At 34.3% G+C, this 22,387-nt stretch overlaps 1 protein-coding gene across 1 annotated transcript in view; it reads right to left on the reverse strand.

The window, feature by feature from the left end:
- The window catches only part of LOC150107289 (protein MAK16 homolog), a 113,123-nt gene that overhangs the window by 47,177 nt on the left and 43,559 nt on the right, over nt 1–22,387 (reverse strand). Inside the window, exons 4-5 of the mRNA XM_090391136.1 lie at nt 13,800–14,016; nt 384–513 (exon numbers count right to left, since the gene is read on the reverse strand). Of these exons, the coding sequence (XP_090247262.1) occupies nt 384–513; nt 13,800–14,016 (347 nt within the window). The remainder of the gene's footprint in view (nt 1–383; nt 514–13,799; nt 14,017–22,387) is intronic.

Here is a 22,387-nt window from a genome sequence, read left to right on the forward strand (position 1 = left end):
ATCTTTTTCAGCTGTTTTATACAAGGCTTCTAAGTGCAGAAGTCACATGTTTCCTAATATACAAGTAAAAAATAGTGTATCATATTAAATACTCTACAGCAGAGCTCGTTGCAGAAAGATATACAAATGGGTAATAAAGTATATTATAATTCACAAGATATTAAATTCTTGTTTTAATCCTTTATTCAAATGTATGCAAACAAAGTCTGCATGTAAAGTAACTTCAGGAGTAGTTTTCAATGATAGTATGCTACTTATATGCAAACTAGTCTGAGAAGCTGGCAGAATAGTATCTTAGAGAATAGAAGGTAATTGACATCACTGCTGTTATATTATACTTCTGCACTTTATTTACATTTTTACAACAAGAAATTGCTACTTACTGTACCCTTTTTTAGCCTTTCTAATAATTCTTTCTCTATAGCATTTTCAAGTCGTGCAGCAACAAGAGCTTTTTCTTCTCTTCTTCTTTCTCTTCTTTCAATTTTGTTTTGTAATGGAATTAGCTTTTTTCTACAAAAAAAAAAAAAAAATTACAACCAGAGCTTACTGTCAAATAATACTTCTTTATTTAAAGCAGAAATATAAAACTATGGAGTCAATATTACAGTTAACTCATAACCATATTTAGGAATTTTCAAACATTATTACATGGATTATAAGAGTTGAAAGAAATCATTTTCTCATAAATTAGAGAAACATGCCTAATTCTGTATGACTACTTTGATATGCAAAACAAGTGTTCTCTGCAAAGTTGGCAGGAAAAAGTCCCAGAGGAAGACCAAGATATAGGTGGATTGATACATATGTAAAAAAGTGCCTTAGAAGATAGAAATATAAGATCTGATAATGTTGGAGTCTTAACAGGTAACAGATTGATTTGGAGGAAAATTGTAGATAGGAAGTTAGTGATGATGTAAATTTTTCATGTAGTACTATCATATCCTGTACACCCCCTTGAAGGTACATGTGAAGAATTTGATGATGATGACTTTGATATCCAACCAAATTTATTTTATTAAATAATCAGAATAAAACAAAATCTATATATAAATTCATATCCAAGAGCAATTAACCGATTAACATTCTTGCAAAATATTACATCAACATTTATGTCCACGAACAAGTTTTTTAAAAAATGCACAAAACATATATGTATTAAAAAAAAAAAAGTATAAAACTTCATATATATATCAAGTTTCTTTTTAATCTGATGTCCCCAAACTTATGGATTACTCTTCAGATTTCTTTGCATAAAATACACATTTTTCATTTTATAAAGAAATTACGTTGCAAAAGTTTCCTAGCCTTTCTCAGAAGAAGTCTTCACATGGTTCACAAGTACTACTGTCAACTGCCTCTAAACTTTTTACCATCGAGGCTTCACTGGTACATAGTATTGCAATTTTATCAATGATTATAGTAATATGCTTGTATTCAGGGCAAAAAGTGAAAAGTCAGCTCCTGGAACAAGCTCCAACTCAATATCTATAAGAAAAAGAAGAAAATCAACATCATAAGAACTGAAGATAAGAACCATCAATATAAGGAATATTAATGGAAAGGAAATTGAACTTGCAAAAGACATGGCTATAATTGGCATCACTGAGAAAAAGAGGATCAAAACAGGTGAGATCCTATTAAATAATACGTATAGGATGTCATTTTCAAGCAATAATGATCAGGGAAAGGAAGGAGTAGCAATAGCATTCAACACCAAACATGAAGATAAAAACTTCTTGATTGAAAGGCAGTTTCATGTAGAGTTATATGGGTAAACTTTAAAACGAAGGATGTGGAAAATGAAACTTATTTGTGCCTATGGTCCCACAGAAGGCTCTTCTAAAGAAGTGGAGGAATTTTTTGAATCTTTAGAATAGGCAGCTGACAAAGAAAATGCAGAAAATTAAAAAAAACATAATAATAACTAATAATCATGGTAAGCACTAGACTTCTGCTCAGGATATGGACTAGTCATTAAAAACACCATGATTCAACATAAAGATGTGCACAAGTTCACATGGAGAGAAGACAAGAAATAAGAAAAACCCCATTGACTACATCATTGTTGATAGTGATATCATCATGCTGGTTCAGGATACAAGAGTGTACAAAGGATTTGAAATTGGAAGTGACCATTACTTAGTACTAAGCAGGATTAAAATAGTGAGAAAGTTTTAAAAAGAATTATAGTTCAGCAACTTTTACAGGTAAATTGTAGACTCAACTATACAAATATTATTGAAGAAAAAACTGAAACAAATTGAAAACAAGAACCAAGCAATGGAGTCTGAGTGGCAACTCTGAAAAAGACATTGATTGATTCAGCTAGGGAGGTATGTGAGAAAATCATTTCACGGGAATTTCAGTAGCATGATTCATGCCTGTTCCTAATGCGGAGGTGCTAGTATAATATAGAAATTCTTCCATTCCTTAAAAAAGAGCTTGAAATTCTGTTTATTAGTTACTAAAGATCTAATAAACAGAATTTCAGCAAGTTGATAAAATTAGTCAAGAATAAAAAAAAAAAAAATAATAATAAAAAGATGGCATAGCAAGTATGTCCATTGCTGAGAGGAAATGCCATGCCGGAGTTGTCTGAGCACAAGACATTAAAAAAGGAGTTCTGAAAAAGAAGAAAATACACTAAACATTCCTTGCAAATAACTCAGCAGATGCCCTAAAAGAATGCAGAGAAAAATGTAAGAGAGCTAAGCTATGTATAAAAGTAGCTAAACAAAAGTCGTGGTAAGACTTTGGTAAGAATATGGAAAATAAATATCAGGAGGCAGCCAAATGTTCTGGACGCCATTGAACAGGCTTAGAAATGAAGGAAAGAGTACTGTAAAAGGAATCAAAGACGATAAAGGTCACATGAAAACTGAAGGTAAGGATATCCTAGATGTCGAGAGCAATTACTTTGAAAGACTGTTAAATGAACCAAGCAGTAACAGAACAATACTAGAAAATTTTCAAGAGGAATACATACCAATACTATGGTATGTATGTATCTTTGGTATGCCATGTGCTAGAAATTAATATTAATAAAGATTATTATGGAAATTATTCTTAAAAACTATTTTTTTGATGGTTACATAAGATAAGAATCTCCCAAACTTTTGGTAGAGAGAGAGAATCATTTTGATTCAGATTTAGCCGATGTAAAAGGGCTTCACAACTTCGTTTGAAAAGACGTTCATATTTAAACTTGCATCTATGGAGAAGACCAGCTTTTTCCCAATGGATATTGTGTTTAATGTCAATACTATGTTGTGCCAGACCAGACTTTTGAGGTTTCATGTATTTGATATAATATTGATGTTCATTAATTATTTTTTCCACAGAACAGCTTGTTTGTCCAAGGTATGTTAGATTACATTCATACGGTATCTGGTAAATGCCAGCTAATGATAGAGGTGCCAGTTTGTCTTTTGCAGGTGGCAACAGGTGAGAAATTTTGTTGATTGGAAAATATGTGGGAATGAGATACTTCTTCAAAATTCTGCCAATCAGTTCCGGGATGTCAGAAACATAAGGGATTGGAACCCTGTGGTCTGTTGAAGAATCCTGAGGCATTGGAACATAGGAGTCAATTATCTGCTGGATTTGATTAGGGTTGTAAACATTAAATTCCATTAACGTTTTGATAGTGAAAAGTTCTTGTTGTAAGCTTGAGGGAGAGGAGCACACTTTATGTGCTCTGTTAATTAAAAACTTGATAACACCAATTTTTTGAGAAGTGTGATGAGCAGACTTTTGATGAATGTATCTACAAGTAAAGGTAAGTTTTCGATATACACTGGTTGATAAATTACCAGAGGCTGTGCGTGTAAGGATGTCCAAGAATAGTAAACTACCAGCCTTTTCTTTTTCATGGTGAACTGAATACGTGGGTAAAGGCTATTGATCTGTTGTAGGAAAGTAGGTAGTAAGTTCCTTTTCAGAATGTGGCCAAATAGCAAAGACATCAACATAACGGAACCAAAAAGAGGGTCGGGGATGAATGGATGAAAACAAGGTGTCTTCCAGATGGTTCAAAAAATAGTTTGCCAAAGGTGGAGACAGAGGGCTACCCATGGCAGTACCTTCAACTTGTTTATAGATCTTGTTTTTCCAGCTGATATATCCTGAATGTATAACAAATTCAAAAAATCTTTGCAATATTGGGAGGGTAATCATCATATAGTAAATTAACAGTGTCAGATAATGGAAAATTGATAAAGCGGAAACGATATTGAAACTCACTAACAAGTCCGACTCTTGTATTTGAACATCCTCAATTTGTTCAAGACCATGTGTGGAATTTTTGATGAAAGATCTGGATTGTCCAGAATGGGCAGTTAATAAATGTGACAGAAATTTAGCAATTCTATAAGTGGGAGAGTCAATACAATTCATGATGGGTCTTACTGGATAACCTTTTTTAGGAATTTTTGGGATGCCATATTTTAATTTGTAATCCACTGACTATTATGTACTTTGTATTCCATTCCTTTGAATTGCTTGTTGTCTACACTGATGATGTACTGTTAATTTCAGTACAAAATATCTGTACTTTCATTTCATTAAAGGTAATTACTGTAGTTATCATGTAATTTATTATTTATAATTATGCCAAAGGTACCTTTAAAGATTAAAGCTAATCTAAGCTGGTGTGGTCACTTAAATACAATGGGCAAGGAAAGGTTAGTGAAGCAGGTGTTTGATGCTAAGATAGCAAGAAAGAGACCAAGAGGAAGACCAAGGTCTAGGTGGATTGATTTGATCAAAAGTGCCTTAAAGGCACAGAATGTTAGATATGACAATATTGGAGTGCTCACAAGTAATAGATTGATTTGGAGGAAGATTGTTGATAGGAGATTAATAATAATGTAAACTTAATCATGTAGTGCTGTCGTAGTAACCTGAACATCCCTTGGGGGTACATATCAGGAAATTGATGATGATGCTTGTATTCTGCTATTTCAACAGTATTAGCTCATAACTCCAAAAAAGCAGAATAAAAGTTTCTATTCTCAGGAAAATGACTTGTCTCTGACATCATGATCTACATTAAAAAATACATAAATTCACATATATACAAAGAGAGAGAGAATGCATAAGAAACAAGCAAAGCGTCATGTTATTAAAAACTTTGCCATAGGTGGAGCGTATGCTCGTCCCTATACCGGTCCTAAGCCCAGTTAAAAGAGGAAGGTTGAGCGATGGGCTAATCACCCATTCTCATAAAAAAAAACCATGATTACAGAAACCATGAGTGAAGCAACAAGAAATCCCTTGGGGGCAGAGTGCTACGACCTGTGGTCTCCCAACAGACAAATATTTACAGGACTTTAGAGGGGAGCCAACATCTATGATGCAGGTGGGGCAAAGCCTCATGGAACCTCACTTGTGGATGAAGTCAATCACTCACCTTAAAATTAAACTTAAAATTGGAACATGGAATGTTCGCACAACATACCAAATTGGAAAAACTAGGCAGATAGTCAACGAGATGAGTAAATACGGTCTTGATATCTTAGGAATTGCTGAAACAAGATGGACAGGTTTTGGTGAGATAAGAACAACCGATAAATATTGCATATCGTATTCAGGAGACGATGAAAGACATGAGAAAGGAGTTGCAGTGATTGTAAGTGAGAAAGCAAGGAAAAGTCTGATGGAATGGAACCCAATAAATAACCGAATAATTAAAGCTAGATTTTTCCTCCAGGTTCATGAAATTGACCATTGTACAAGTATATGCACCCACAAATGATGCCGAAGAAATGGAGAAAGCACAATTCTATGAACAACTTCAAAAAGTGATTGATAAAGTCCCTAAATGTGACTTGTTAATTTTGATGGGAGACATGAATGCTAAAGTAAGGAAAAGAAAGATGGAGGATGAACGTGCTATAGGAAAACGAAGCGAGTGGTGAGCAAAACAAAAATGGAGAACTTTTTACATCCTTCTGTGAATTAAATAACCTCATTATAGGAGGTAGTATCTTTAAACATAAGGAAATTCACAAACTAACATGGATCTCCCCTGATGGAAAAACAAAAAAACACATTGATCACATTGCTATATGTAATACTTTCAAGAGGACGTTACAAGATGTAAGGGTTAAAAGAGGAGCTGATGCAGCTTCAGACCATTTTCTGCTAACTGCAATAGCTAAATTAAAGCTAGCAAGAAATTCAAAACTAAAAAAGAATAAGAAAATTAAATAACATTGATAAACTGAAGGATAGATTCTCAGTTTTGGAAGAATCAAATGAAAATTATGAGGAAAATAAGATTGAAGCCAACTGGAAAAAGTGTAAAGAAGTCTTCAATAAAACTGCAGAAGATATTTTAGGAGTGACAAGTGGGAAGTCACACAGAGAATGGATTACAGGAAAGACATTAAAACTAATTGAAGAAAGGAAGAAGATAAAAGAGAAAATAAACAACTGCAAATCAGAAAGATTACGTGGAGAATATCAGAAGCAATATCAAGAAGTACGTAAGATGGTAAAGCACTCTGCCAGAAATGACAAGAGAAACTACTATCAGCTGTTGGCTGAGGATGCTCAGAGAGCGAATGATACTGTAAATCTTGGAGAAGTTTATAAAATTATAAGACAACTTGGAGGAACCTATCAGATGAATGAATGTGGGGTTAAAGATAAAAATGGTCAACTACTAACTCAAGAGCAAGAAGTCCAACAAAGATGGAAAGAGTACTTTGAAGAATTATTAAATGTTAAACACGACTCTATAAATCCAAATATTGAATCCCCTTTCGAAGAGATGCCAAATCAATTCGAATTTCATGTAAACATGGGAGAGAGAGATCACAGTGCAAGAAATCATGGACGCAATCAAGATCCAAAAGAACAGAAAAGCAAGTGGAAATGATAACATTAGCGCTGAACTGCTCAAAGCTGACCTAAAAACATCAGCAACTATACTGTATAAACTGTTTATTATCATATCGGCATCTGAAACATTTCCGAGTACCTGGAAAGAATCACAAATAGTCAAAATTCCCAAAAAAAGTGATCTTACAGAATGCACCAATTGGAGAGGAATCAGCCTATTGTCAGTACCATCAAAGATCTTCACTAGAATCATAATAAGCAGAATAAAAAATAGCATTGAGAAAATTCTGAGAATAGAACAAGCAGGCTTTAGAAATGGAAGAAGTACAATGAATCAAATTTTTATTCTTAGAAACATAATTGAACAGAGTGTTGAACTAAATTCAACTATGTAACTCAGTTTTATTGATTTTGCCAAAGCTTTTGACAGCATAGAGACAGAGAATATCTATAGAAAATCCTGAAAATTTATGGATTTCCTGACAAAATAATAAATGTTATAAAAGATTTGTATGATGGAAGTAAAGGACAAATTCTATTAAATGGAACAGCTTTTGAAAGTTTTTACAACAAAACTGGTGTTAAGCAAGGTTGTGTCATGCCTGGAACGCTTTTCATCATTGTCAAAGATTGGATAATGCGACACACCCTGAAAAACCTGAAAACTGGAATAAGATGGAACATTGACACTGCATTAGAAGATCTGGACTATGCTGACGACATTGTACTACTATGTCGTCAGCATAGTCTAGATTTGAACTAATGAAAATTAAGACAGCAAAGTTAGAGGAAACTGCTAAACAAATAGGTTTACACATCAATGAGAAGAAAACCAAAATATTAAAAATCAACAGTAAAAAGAATGACCCAATCTTTATAAATGGTAATCAAGTAGAAGTGAAACACTTTTAATTACTTCAGAGGAACTGTCAACACGGAAGGTGGTACCAACGAGGACATTGCAATAAGAATAAAAAATCTTGCTATGCATTTAAAACTTTACAGAAAATTTGGAAATCATCCAATATAAAAACAAACTTAAAGGTGCAAATTTTTAACTCAACTATTAAATCTGTATTACTTTATGGAAGTGAATCATAGAAATTAACTAAACAACAAGAAAATAAAATAGATGCCTTCCAAACAAAATGTCTTCTCGGAATTCTAAAAATTTACTGGCCAAATAAAATCTCAAATATTGAAATTTACAACAAACCAAAACCATTACAGTAGAGTTCAAGAAACACAGATGGACATGTATCGAGGATACCAACATCAGAATACAAGAATAGCATTGACATGGATGCCTGATGGTAAAAGGAAGAGGGGGAAGACCCAAAATGACATGGTGCCGAATGGTAATCCAAGAACGAAACAAACTAGGATGGTCAAGCTGGGGGATAGCAAGAGAAGCAGCACTGGACCGAAGAGGATGGCACGCTGAACTCGTGGCCTCATGCGCCTTATAGGTGTAAAGAGCAATAAGTCAAGTCATGTTATTAAAAGAATGAAGCCTAGCAGAAGAATTTTAGTCTACAGCTTCAGAAGTGAAGCTGTAGACTAAAATTTATGTATTAGAGCAAAAAGTGAAAGATGTACATAAACAAGAATCAAACCTTAGAAGTGGTAAAATAAGAAAATAATTATTGATTTGTGAATCATGTGGAAAAATCAGAATTCCATAGCAATTCTAAATTTCAAATCAAGAGATTAAAGATTCAAAGTAGGTAAAGAAGAAGAAATGATAACCAGACATTTTTTCAAGCCAATTAAATCATAGCACATATCCTCAAAGAAATAAATTATGTGTAAAAGTAGCTAAATCACAGATATGAAAGGAATATAGAATATAAATATCAAAAAGGTAACAAAATGATCTGGAGACTACTGAAACAACTTAGAAAACAAGAGGAAAGGGTACTACAAAAGGAATCAGCAACGATAAAGGTAAAATAAAAACTGAAGATATGAATATTTTTGATCGCTGAAGTATTTAATTTAAAAAAATTATTCAGTGAGGTAGAAAGCATCCAACAGAAAAATAGTCATGAATACATTTTAGGAATGGAAGTAGAAACACTTTCAAAAATCTGAAAAGCTAGTGCACTTATGACAAGAAATGGATACAGATTTTACTGGTTACAGTGCATAATTCAAAAGACCTGGCTAGAATCTCAAATTCTAAACAGATGAACTGAGTAGAGTTTCATTATACTGATCTATAAAAATAAAGAAAATAAAAGTACAGAGGAATTTCCCTACTTTGTTCCAGGTAAGATTTACACAAGCATACTTAAGAGGATTAAAAAAAAAAAAAAAAAATGTGGAAGAGAAGAACGAGGGACAATAAGCTGAGTTCAGGTCAAACAGTTAAAAAATGATGGAAATGCAATAAGAGCTGTATTTATGTTCTGCAGATCTAGAACGGGAGGGTAAATCATGCAATGCAGTGCAAATTGAAAAGCTCTAGAACAAAATAATTATAAATGAGATATCAGACAGAGAAATGGCAGCCTCTACTTAACTATAAATCAGCAGTTATTACAGGGAGATGCATAAGAAGAGGGTTATGATATAAAATTAAGGTTGCATGTCATATAACTATTTTTTTTCCTCAGCTATGTAGATAACGTTATGAAGGAAATTACAATATCAAACTTAATGGCATCACACAGTACTTCTCTTTATATTTGCAAATTGTGTTACATTCCTAAATAAATCCTGCATAAGTCTTAAGATTCTTAACTAAGCTGACTAACTGCTGTAAAAATTTAGCATGTATAGATAACAAACAAAGGAAATCAATCTCCACTTCACCAATTAGTAAAGTGGAGATTGTCAGAAAACTGAAATGCTATATGTGACAAAATGGAAATTTGACAAATAACAGACTAATTTGAAAGAGTAGTAGTAAAGATAAATAGGCAACAGTGCTATTGAAACTTAAATGTGTCTCATAGTATCCTCTTGAGGATACACATTGGAAATAACGACAAACTTTTTTTTTAAATTTAAATTTGCTTACTTAATTTCTCAATGATAATTATCATTTTTTTTTCACCATAATAATTATTTGAAAGAAATCATAACTGATAAAATGATATATTGCATTCCTTTTTAATTACATTAATGCATCTAGCATTAATGTAATAAATCTAAATCTCCTGGATCACTACCACATTTCTTACACATTTGGAAGTATCAGAATCAAAATTAGGCATTTCTTGGATTTCTTCATCACTTAAATGTTTAGTCATTTCCACTATGTTTATTCATTTATTTATTATAAATTTGCTGTCAGATCTAAAAATGTTTCTTTAGTGGCATGGAAATTTTCTAGGTATTCACTATATCAATAAAAAAAAGCACACATCTCAAAAGAGAAACTTAAAGGATAAAATCTAGCCTATTTAAATATTTTTTTGATATTTAATTAATTAGGCAAGATGCTTAGGCAGGAAGGTCAAAGCAGATAAATGGGAAGATACCTCTATATAGCCTTTTAAGGAATGCAGAGAACTAACCAGGACTTCTGACAATGTCCATATCTGAATCTACTCATGGTGCACCTTGTCAGATACTAAATGGATGAGAATGGGCTGGCAATTTGGGATTTAACCAATCAAATTGTATTTTTACTGGCTTAAACCATAATGCAAAATGATGGTACATCATGACAGAATTTCATGCTGGCTGGGCCCATCATCCAGTAGGCTTCCATTGTTTTCACCAGGGAACCAGCAAAAAGTGAGCTACTGGAATAAATCCCAACTCAACGTCAGAAGAGTTCAAGATTGGCACAACCAAGATAAGAAGCATCAATGGAAAAGAAATGGAATTAGCTGAAGAATTGGATAAATACAAATTAATATAACATGTGTTACTGAAACAAAAACAGGTTAGGTATTTTCTTATATTCAGAAAACAACCAGAGAGAAGAAGAAGTTATAGTCTTCAACATTAAATATGAGGATAATATTCTTGAATGGCAGGCAATATCAAGTAGAGTAATGAGGGTAAATATCAGTATGGGGAACTAGAAGATGAGACTTATTTGTGACTATGGTCCCATAGAAGGTTCTACTAAGAAAGAAATGGAGGAATTTTTTGAGGCATCAGAGAAGGCAGTTGAAAAAGAAAAACTTGTTCTTTGTTGGAGTTCTAAACAGCAGAATAGGAAATTATTGCATATATGTAGAAAATTTTCAGGAAAATTTGGAGAAAAGAGCAAAGCTAATAATAATGTATCTAATGGATATCTTTTCAGCACATGGATTGGTTATTACTAACACCATGCTCCAACATAAAAATGTTCACAAATTCGCATGGAAAGAAGATGCATAGAAGAAATATGAAAGCCTCATTATGTTATTGTTGATAGTGATGTTTTCCCCACTGGTTCAGGAAACAGGAGTATGCAGAGTATTTGAAATCTGAAGTGATCACAATTTAGTTCTGAGCAGGATAAAATTGAATTTCATATTGAAAAGAAAAATGTTATGTAGGAAAGTTTTAAAATGAATCACAGTTGAGCAGCTTTCAGAGGTGAATTCTTTCATTAATCGAGAAAAAATAAGAGTTTGAAAACAGGAAACAAACATTGGAGATTCAGTGGCAAACTCTGAAGAAAACCCTGATCAATTCAGACAGAGGGGCAATATTGTGAGGCAATCTGCAAAGATAGAAAAATCAGAAAACTCCACGGTGGATCCAGGAAGCTAAGAAAAAATGGAATTGAAAGTTCCTGGCAAGTAAGTCAGCTTGTGCTTTTAGAATACAGAAAAAAATGTAAGAAAGTGAAGCACTGTGTAAAACTAGCTAAACAAAAGTCATGGAAAGAACACAGAAAATAAATATCAGGAATAGGCAAAATATTCTGGAGGCTATTAAAAAAGCTCAGAAATGGAGGAAAGAGTATTTGTAATAAGAATCAGAGATGATAAAGATGACATGAAATTTGAATTAAAGATATTCTAGATGTCTGGAGTAACTACTCTGAAAGACTGCTAAATGAAACAAGCAGTGACAACATGCTGGTAGAAAACATTCAACAATCAATAGCATTCTTGATTCCATTTGTGCAATCAGTACTTGAATAGAAAAATCTGAAATGCAGAAAGGAAGCTGGAATACAATGTGGTAGTTGTGAGCACGAATGACTGAAAAAAGGAATGCTGACAGAGACTTGGAGTTCTTGTGGAAAGTAAAGGATAATAGCATTGTTGGAAAAGTCATTAGTGTATGCTCAGACATGACAATACTGAGTTGAGCAGGAGAACAGAGATAATGAATAGCAAGATGGCTAAGTTCTGTGAGGGATAAGGGGAGGGGTTCAGTTTGTGAACCTGTGGAGTGAATTTGAAGGGAAGTTGGAATGGTTTATATATAATTTTTATATATAATAAAGTTGATGGATTGCATTTGATTGGATTTGGTGTCAAGCATTTAGAAAGGCTACTGTTTGCTGAGAAGGCACAGGATCAAGAAGTTAATGTAACTAAAGATTAAAGAGTGTACATGTTAACCAGGATAGTACAATCAAATGGGTGGTTGAAGACAGGATTGCAGCAGGACAAGGTGATAGAATACATAAAGGTGGAGATGAAACAGGTATGAATGAATGGAAATCATAGTCAGGAACGGAAGTGGTCAGACCAAAGAGAAAGAGGTGTAGTATAGTGGCTAGAGCAGAGATTACTTGTGTTTGTATACAAATGTAAGGAGTATCTGAAATAAGAGATGGGTTTATTTCATTGATTGAGCCAATATGCCCAAAAGATAATTGGTATAAATGAAACTTGGTCATCTAAGAGTTGTGTGGAAAAGGATGATATGCTGTTGGGAATATAAATAAAAAGAAATGCAATTTTTCAGAAAGACAGCAAGGTGAAAAGAGGACAAGGAGTACTGTTAATGACTGCAAAGGAATTGTGTCCACAAAGTGTAGAAATTGATAGTACATGTTCAGATTTTGAATCTGTGTGTTACAAAGTTGGAATGTTGAGGAAGAATCTTTTTTTACAATCAGGTCTAAATGTGTGTAAAATTACAAAAACACGATCTGAAGACTATCTTCACTCAGAGTCCTTCATGTAGAGAGTCTCAGTCTATAGATCAAAATTTGATGTCTATGATGCAGCTCAATTCTAATATATATATATTTTTTTTGAGCAGAAATCAATTTCCTAAGCTTTGTAAAACAATTCTCCACTGGATCATAAGAATTATTAACTTTACTATCTGAAGAATTCCTAAAAAAGATTCTTGAAATATTAATTTTTATCTATTAACAGTCCACTTCTTATTCAACATTATTCTTGATTAGGAAATGTTTCTTATTATCTCTCTATAAAAATGAACTTCAAGAGTTGTCTGTAGTGTGCTGTGTATATTTTGATCATGAACAATATAACATATTATCCTGCTGGAATATGCTACAATGTCTTCAAGTCATTTCAGAGACTATTGTAATGCACAAAGCAAGATTGTAGCAAAGTGAAATTCTTTTACAGCAAGTTTGCATATTTCAAACATGCATTTAATCAGTTTTTAATTCTTCATCTGAAATAAATATAAAGGATAACACAATTCAACGACCAATACAGTTCTCTTCTGAATAAGAATTATTAACTTCACTGTCTGCAAAATTCCTAAAAAGAGTGCTTAACCTAATATTACTTCAGCACACAACTTACCAAGAACAGTACTAGAACCATCATAAATAAGGGAATTTAAACATATGATCAATAATAGATTAATGAAGGTTTTAAATAATTTATTTGGAAAGAATAAATTTTAACGTGGTCTTATCATAACAATTAAAACAATATTACATTACTCAAATTTATATTAGATGTTTCATTAAATTTTTTTTTCCAAATTAATTTGAAAAGTTGAAACTAATCACAATAATTGTACAACATAAATTATAAAAATATTTCCAACTTAACTGTCTACTCAGGCAAAGTTTTCGCATGCGTATAAGATACTGCGTTATTTTTGTGAAACGTTGCTTGCATTTATGACGGATAAAGTGAGGCCAGTATATGAGATGTTTATCGATCTGCTCCATTGCCTTTTCATAATTCTTGGATAATTTTACTTTCTCCCATAGTCTAGCAGGAAAAGCTGATCTTTCAATTGTTTTCATGTAAAGATAACAGACTCCTATGAAGATAAAACAGAAGTCAAAATCCAAATATTATCACTTACATTCATAAAAAATCACAAGAAACAGGTAAAGCAAATTTTTGTCCTGGGAGAAAAAAAAAATTAAATTGTTTCAAAATGATCCCCCCCCCCTCTCAGAAAACCATCCTAAAACTATTATCACAACAAATTATACTCAAGCATTAACTGGAATTAATACAACACTATCATACATCAAAATTAACCATAAAATATTACTGAGATAAAGAGCCAATAGGCTTCACTTCGGCCAAGTAAATTTATTCAAATTAAGTGGATATTGAATCCAACATTATTTCTTAGTCGAATAAGAAACTCAAAGAAGAAAATCTATCTAAGAGTTTGATGTCGAATATAGAAAACTGTCCAAGCGTAAGCCAACAGGTGGTACATGCTGGAGCAACTCATAGTAAAGGTGGAGTAAGCTCCGATCACTGTTCTTAGGTATAACAGTATACATCTCCTAGGAGTTGTGTTTTACATTATGGGAAAATACTAAGGACAGTGATCGGAGCTTACTCCGTCTTTACTAGGAGTTGCCCCAGCATGTACCACCTGTTAGCTTACGCTTGGACTCGCCGAACTTTTATAGTTTTCTATATTCGGCATGAAACTCTTAGATAGATTTTCTATCTTTGAGTTTCTTATTCAGCTAAGAAATAATGTTGGATTCAATATCCACTTAATTTGAATAAAATATTATACCAACATGAAAATGCACCCCGAATCCAAATACTGTATATTAATAAATCTTGCATAAAACAAACTGTTCTTGTAGTCATAATGTTCACTATAGTTAACAGTGAACATTATTATTACTGTACAATCAATAAATTAATGTTAAATTACTAAAAGTATATTAAGACAATAACTACAATATAACTTTGTATTAAAAACCTTAAAAATATTATTTGATTTAACACAAACAGGAATTTTTTTTATTTTAAGAGAAGGTGGCTGACATACAGAAAACGGAAATGAAAATGCTGGTCACAGAATGGTGGAGTAAATTTATAGAAAAAAAAAAAGCAAATTCTGGTAAGAAATCCACCAGTAAATACTCGAAAAGCATATGCAAACCCCAACCTACAAACATTAATACGTTCTTGGATACATGTTGAATGTTCATAAGTTGAATTTATTTTTCACAAGCTATATTATTAAATTTGTTAATAGGTTTCTGAAATAAGATTACCCTTAATACAACGATAGTAAAAATGCACAATTTGAAAATTAATATATTCTAAAAAGTCTATTGTAAAAATACATAATTTGAAAATAATTTTTGAACTTTATTTTTTACTTCTTTATCATTATTATTATGTGACACCTCCAGGGAGTTCAGAGACTGATCAAGGGACAACAGCATCGAACAATTGATTCCGTTCCAACTACTAACCGAGATCAAACTTGCTTAACTTTTTACGTGAGCCATTTTAGTAGCAGATGCTCTACCAATCGACCAACCTTTGCTGTAGCAGATTAACTCTCTAATTCCTCTGCAGTGTAGAAACACTACCACATTGAGTTTAGGAACTGTTAAAGAGCATTCCATTTGTTCAACAACGATATTTCATTTTTCAGAAATAATAACGAATCTAACAGCACTTAAATTGGGAGTATGGTCACACTTTTTTTTTTTTTTGGTCTGTTAAACTTGCTGCAACTCAAAATGATTGATGTTATTAATACAATCAGCTGAATTAAGTGATCTGCCATTTCCAGAATGTTTCTTTATGTCTATTTTAGTTTCTACTGAAATCAATCTATTTTTTATTTTTTTTGCCACTATTAGCATTTTCAATCACTGCATTCATGGTTGTTTTCCACATTTCAAGAGTTTTAAAAAAATAGAATAGCAATATATATAATAACTCAACATTAATGTGTGAAATATGTTCAATGTATTGGTACAAAAAAAAAGAAAGAATCACTGGAGTGAACATTTACTGTTGAGCATTGAAAAAAATCTGTGAACTTCAAATATCATAAAATGTTTGTAAGTGCAAGGTTTTGTTTGTTAAATGAATCTAACAATTCATTCAACTGACTTTATCACTGTTTTAAGCACAGGGCTGAAAACAGTAATGACAGTGCAAGTGACAAACTGAGTGGAAGTCGTGCAACAATATTTCTACTTTCTTGATGATCTCTCCATCCAGCAACACATCTTCCTCAGTGTCGCAATTTGGCAACACACCAGATATTCAGTTTTTCTTCTGCTCTCAGTCTTCTTTCTTCTAATACCTGTTCTACCTTATCAGCTTTTGTTCCACTTCCTCTCTTGTTTCCGAACACAGCACAATATCGTCTGCATGTAGCATACTCCAAGGTGTTCTCTCTCTCTGATTTGTTCTGTCAAAGTACCTATTGCTATATTAAAGAGAAAAGGACTGAGTACTGATCCTTGATTTAAACCAACTATTATCTCAAAACTCTTATTTTCAAACAGCTCCTAATTGTTGCTTGCACATTTCTGTAAATTTGCTGCATCAATTTAACATACTTTTCTGGTACTTTTTCTCTTAAATTCCTTCATATCTCTTTTCTAGGTAATGTGTCACATGTCTTCTCTAAATCTATAAAAACGACATGCACTGGCCATTGTTCTTCCATACATTTTTCGATCCTCTACCTCAGAATAAATACTGCATCCATAGTTCTTCTTTGGGGCATAAAATCAAACTGTTCTTTTGCAATATTAACTTCTCCCAGTCTTTCATCTATGAATAGACATAAGTTAAATTCCTCTATAATTACTACAGTCCTGTATATCTTCCTTTCTCTTATATATAGGTACCACCAGACTCCATCTCCATTCCTCAGGAATTACCTCTTGACTATAGATCTCCTTCAACAGATCCCATATTAATTCAATGCTTCACATCCCTCCACCGGTATTTCATCTGGTCCAACAGCATTTCCACTCATCATTTTGGCCATCGCTCTTAACACTTCTCTGTCAATTTCCCTAGTCATTCCCTCATTTGGTAGTCTCTCTTCCCCAGAAGTTGCAAAGAAAAGCAGTTGCTTTTGCTACCGCTTTTCTTGCTTCTTTCCTCAATATGAAAGAAGGTCACGACCTCAGGAGGAGGTCATGAACTCATCCCTCTGGGAGGAGTTCATGATCTTCATCACTCTAGGAGGTATCCCAAACTTTCTTTGCTGCTTTCTTCCTTTGTATCGCTGCTTGTACATTTTCATCCCATCACCAGCTTTCTCTTATCTTGCCTGATGTTTTTCCCAGCATCTCCTTGCCACATTTTCTGATTGTATCTGCACTGTCTTGGCACCATTGCTGGACATCACTGAAATCTCTTTTTTATCTCCTTAAGTACCATCTCTTTAAATCTGTTCTTCACTACTTCCTCCTTTAGTTTAAATCACTTTATCATGTGCACTTCTTGTACTCTTATTTTCACTCTTCTGAGATGCAAGTCCATGTAAATTAGTCTATGGTGTGAAGTGATGTGGTCTCCAGGAATTACCCCACAGTTCCTCACTTCCTTGAAATGTGTTCTGCATATCGGATAGTCAATTTGAGATGTTATCCTCCACTCCTGTATGTGATCAGACATTATGCCCTCTTGCTGAAGAAAGTATACACTAAAGTCATTTCAAATGCAATGAAAAATCTATTATTCTTAACCCTTCCTGATTCACTTAACGTATCCCATGACCTCCATGTATTCTCACACACACACACTGTTAATTTTTCCTACCTACATGTCCATTTAGACCCCCCCCATCAATAATCACACGTTCCTCTTCCTTCAATCATTGCATCACTCCATCCATTTGTGTCCAGAATTTCTTTTCTTCATCTTTCTAACCTATGATGCATACACACTAATCAAACTAACTATATAATCTTCACAATTTAATTTCACACACATAATTCTATAATTTCTGGAGTATGTTGTTTATTATTTTAACAGTATAATAGAACACAGAAACTAAGTAAATAATTAATTTATTAACTTGATGCTGATATTTCGCTGGTATTATAACCAGCATCTTCAGAGCACAAAAACACTGTTTGTCACAATATGCGAGACTAAAACAATATGGTATACTTAAACAAAATTGTAGCAGCAACACAAAGACTAGATTCCTGATTTTGGCGCCCTCTATCTGAAAAAAAAAAAAAAAAAAAAAAAAAAAAAAAAACGCTATCATATATTACTAGAGTCCTAGAAAAGTGCTAGTTTTTTCTTAATATGACTGTCTCCCAGATCTTCGGCAAGTTAATACAGCCATATTTGTTGAGATTTGGAGTGTGTTTTAGGGCTTCTGTCGCCTCTAAGAACAATCTCTCTGATTTATATGGGTTTCTGTGTAGTACTTTTGTGTTTTTCCAGTTGATCCTGTGTGCAGGGGTATCCAGAGCATGGTCTGCTAGGTCCGACTTCCCATAATGATAATTCCGGAGTATCGTTTATGTTCGCTGATGCGGATTCAAAATGCAAACAGTTCTTCCTGTTTGACCGTAGTAGGCTTGATTGCATGAGCAGGGTACTTGGTAGACTCCTGGATGTGATAAAGGAGGAATGCTGTCCTTGGGTGAGCGGATGAGGGTGGCTAATTTGCTACATGGTCTGAATGTAGTGCGTAGATTATGTTTATTGAGAATTCTTGAGATCTTTTCGGATGTGCCTTTAATGTAAGGGATGGTGACTGTTTTGTTGTAGTTCTCTGTGGTGGATGGTGGGAGGGGTTTCTTAAGAGTGTTTAGTATTTTATTTATTTTTTGTGGATTGTTGCCGTTGGCCAAGAAGGTGTGGCGTAAGTGAGTCAGTTCAGCAGTAAGAGCCTTGTCATTTGAACAGATTGCTCTCGCTCTATGGGTTAGCGTTTTTAATATGCCATATTGTTGAGAAGGATGATGGTGTGATTGTTTGTGTAAGTATCTGCCTATATGTGTGGGTTTTCTGAAAACTGAAAATGATAAGGAACCATCTGGGAGACGTGTGATGAGTGTATCCAGGAAGGGCAGACAGTTGTTGGCTTCCAGTTCCATAGTAAAGTGGATTTTTGGATGTTGGCTATTTAAATGTGCTAAGAATGTTTTCAATGTCTCAGGGCCATGTGGCCAAATAGCAAGCACATCATCAACATAGCGTAGCCAAAGTGTTGGTTTGAGAGTGGCTGTATTGATTGCTTGTTTTTCCAGGTGTTCTATGTAAAAGTTGGCTAGGGGGGAGCCCATATCTGTCCCATCAATTTGTTTGTATATTTTCCCTTTCCATGTGAAATATCCTGCATGTATTGTGAATTTGAATAGTTCAAATATATCAGGGGGGAAGTGTGACTTCAGTAGATTGAGGGTTTCTATTAGTGGTACATTTGTGAATAGTGAAGTGATGTCAAAGCTTACTATTAAGTCTGAGCTTTTTAGGCGTGCTGAATTTTTGACAAAGGAGGGAGAATTGTTAGTGAGAGTGGCTAGTAGCGTCGCTAAATGTCTAGCCAGTTTGACTTGACTATGTGGGACTATTTATACTGTCCACAATTGGGCGTAGGGGTGTGCATGGTTTGTGAATTTTTGGTGATCCATAGATCCTTGGTGTTTTAACATGGAAGGGTTTGAGTTTGTTAACTGTGTCTTTGGGCCAGGAAGTGACTTTTTTTTAAATAATTTTCGTGCCTTATTCTTTTGTGTGTTGGTGGGATTGCGATCTATAATTTTGTATGTTGACTGATTTTGTAATAGTGTGTGCATTTTGTTTTCATATTCAGTTGTGTCCATCACCACGGTTGCATTTCCTTTGTCTGCTTTTGTTATGGTAATCTGGCTGTTGTTGTGTAGCTCTTTTATAGCAATGAATTCCTTATGTGGGATATTATTTTTGGGAGGCTTGGACTTGATTAGGATGTTGGCCACATCTAAACGTATGTTGTTAGCTATTGTTGGAGGCAGGTCATAAATTCCTCGTTCGATGGACGCCATTATTTCGGCTTTTGGAACTTGCTTGGGAGTTATGGCAAAGTTGTGCCCTCGACTTAAAGCAGTCGTGGCTTCTTTGCCTAAGGTGAGTGACGATAGATTCACGACGACGAGGTCTTGTTGTAATTGCGGTCGTTGTATGGTGTTCCGTTGTTGTAGATTTTCGAACTTCTTTTGGTGCCGGTTTTTGACTCTGTCGAATTCTTTTTTTGCCGTTGCGTCGGTGATGTTCTCTAAGATCTGCCAAAGTTCCGTATTTAGAATATTATGCAGTGATTCTTGTAATGCGCTGATGGTTGTATTTGCTTGTGCTAATTCCCGGCGAGTGGTGTTAATTTGTTCACGTAAAAGCGCTACACTCGCTCGTTTATAGATGCGTTGGGCTTTGGCCAAGTGGAACTTGTTTTTGATTTTAAAACAGTTCGGTATTCATTTGGTGTCTCGGCACCTCTTTAAGAAGGCTAACCTGTTTAGTTGCCGCGCCAATTTCAACTTCCACTTACCATATCGTCGTGTCTTGTGTACGATATCGTCTCCGTGAAGAATCCTTAGACGTGTGGACAGACTTATGTGTTCGTTAAACATGTTGTTTATTATTTTAACGGTATAATAGAACACAGAAACTAAGTAAATAATTAATTTATTAACTTGATGCTGATATTTCGCTGGTATTATAACCAGCACCTTCAGAGCACAAAAACACTGTTTGTCACAATACGCAAGACTAAAACAGTATGGTGTACTTAAACAAAATTGTAGCAGCAACACAAAGACTAGTCCTGATTTTGGCGCCCTCTATCTGAAAAAAAAAAAAAAAACCGCTATCATATATTACTAGAATCCTAGAAAAGTGCTAGTTTTTTCTTAATATGACTGTCTCCCAGATCTTCGGCAAGTTAATACAGCCATATTTGTTGAGATTTGGAGTGTGTTTTAAGGCTTCTGTTGCCTCTAAGAACAATCTCTCTGATTTATATGGGTTTCTGTGTAGTACTTTTGTGTTTTTCCAGTTGATCCTGTGTGCAGGAGTATCCAGAGCATGGTCTGCTAGGCTCGACTTCCCATAATGATAATTCCGGACGTATCGTTTATGTTCGCTGATGCGAATATTCACAGTTATTCCTGTTTGACCGTAGTAGGCTTGATTGCATGAGCAGGGTACTTGGTAGACTCCTGGATGTGATAAAGGAGGAATGCTGTCCTTGGGTGAGCGGATGAGGGTGGCTAATTTGCTACATGGTCTGAATGTAGTGCGTAGATTATTTTAGAATGTAGTGTGTAGATTATGTAGTGCGTAGTCATAAATTTACGACCTGCCTCCAACAATAGCTAACAACATACGTTTAGATGTGGCCAACATCCTAATCAAGTCCAAGCCTCCCAAAAATAATATCCCACATAAGGAATTCATTGCTATAAAAGAGCTACATAACAACAGCCAGATTACCATAACAAAAGCAGACAAAGAAAATGCAATCGTGGTGATGGACACAACTGAATATGAAAACAAAATGCACACACTATTACAAGATCAGTCAACATACAAAATTATAGATCGCAATCCCACCAACACACAATAGAATAAGGCACGAAAATTATTAAAAAAAGTCACTTCCTGGCCCAAAGACACAGTTAACAAACTCAAACCCTTCCATGTTAAAACACCAAGGATCTATGGATCACCAAAAATTCACAAACCAGGCACACCCCTACGCCCAATTGTGGACAGTATAAATAGTCCCACATACAAACTGGCTAGACATTTAGCGAAGCTACTAGCCACTCTCACTAACAATTCTCCCTCCTTTGTCAAAAATTCAGCACACCTAAAAAGCATCTTACAACACCTCACCCTAAAAAGCTCAGACTTAATAGTAAGCTTTGACATCACTTCACTATTCACAAATGTACCACTAATAGAAACCCTCAATCTACTGAAGTCACACTTCCCCCCTGATATATTTGAACTATTCAAATTCACAATACATGCAGGATATTTCACATGGAAAGGGAAAATATACAAACAAATTGATGGGACAGATATGGGCTCCCCCCTAGCCAACTTTTACATAGAACACCTGGAAAAACAAGCAATCAATACAGCCACTCTCAAACCAACACTTTGGCTACGCTATGTTGATGATGTGCTTGCTATTTGGCCACATGGCCCTGAGACATTGAAAACATTCTTAGCACATTTAAATAGCCAACATCCAAAAATCCACTTTACTATGGAACTGGAAGCCAACAACTGTCTGCCCTTCCTGGATACACTCATCACACGTCTCCCAGATGGTTCCTTATCATTTTCAGTTTTCAGAAAACCCACACATATAGGCAGATACTTACACAAACAATCACACCATCATCCTTCTCAACAATATGGCATATTAAAAACGCTAA

This window comes from Typopeltis vanoorti, chromosome 4 (assembly GCF_054136105.1).
Source record: "Typopeltis vanoorti isolate ZY-2024b chromosome 4, IOZ_Tvanoo_1.0, whole genome shotgun sequence".
NCBI classification, from domain to species: Eukaryota; Metazoa; Arthropoda; class Arachnida; order Uropygi; family Thelyphonidae; genus Typopeltis; species Typopeltis vanoorti.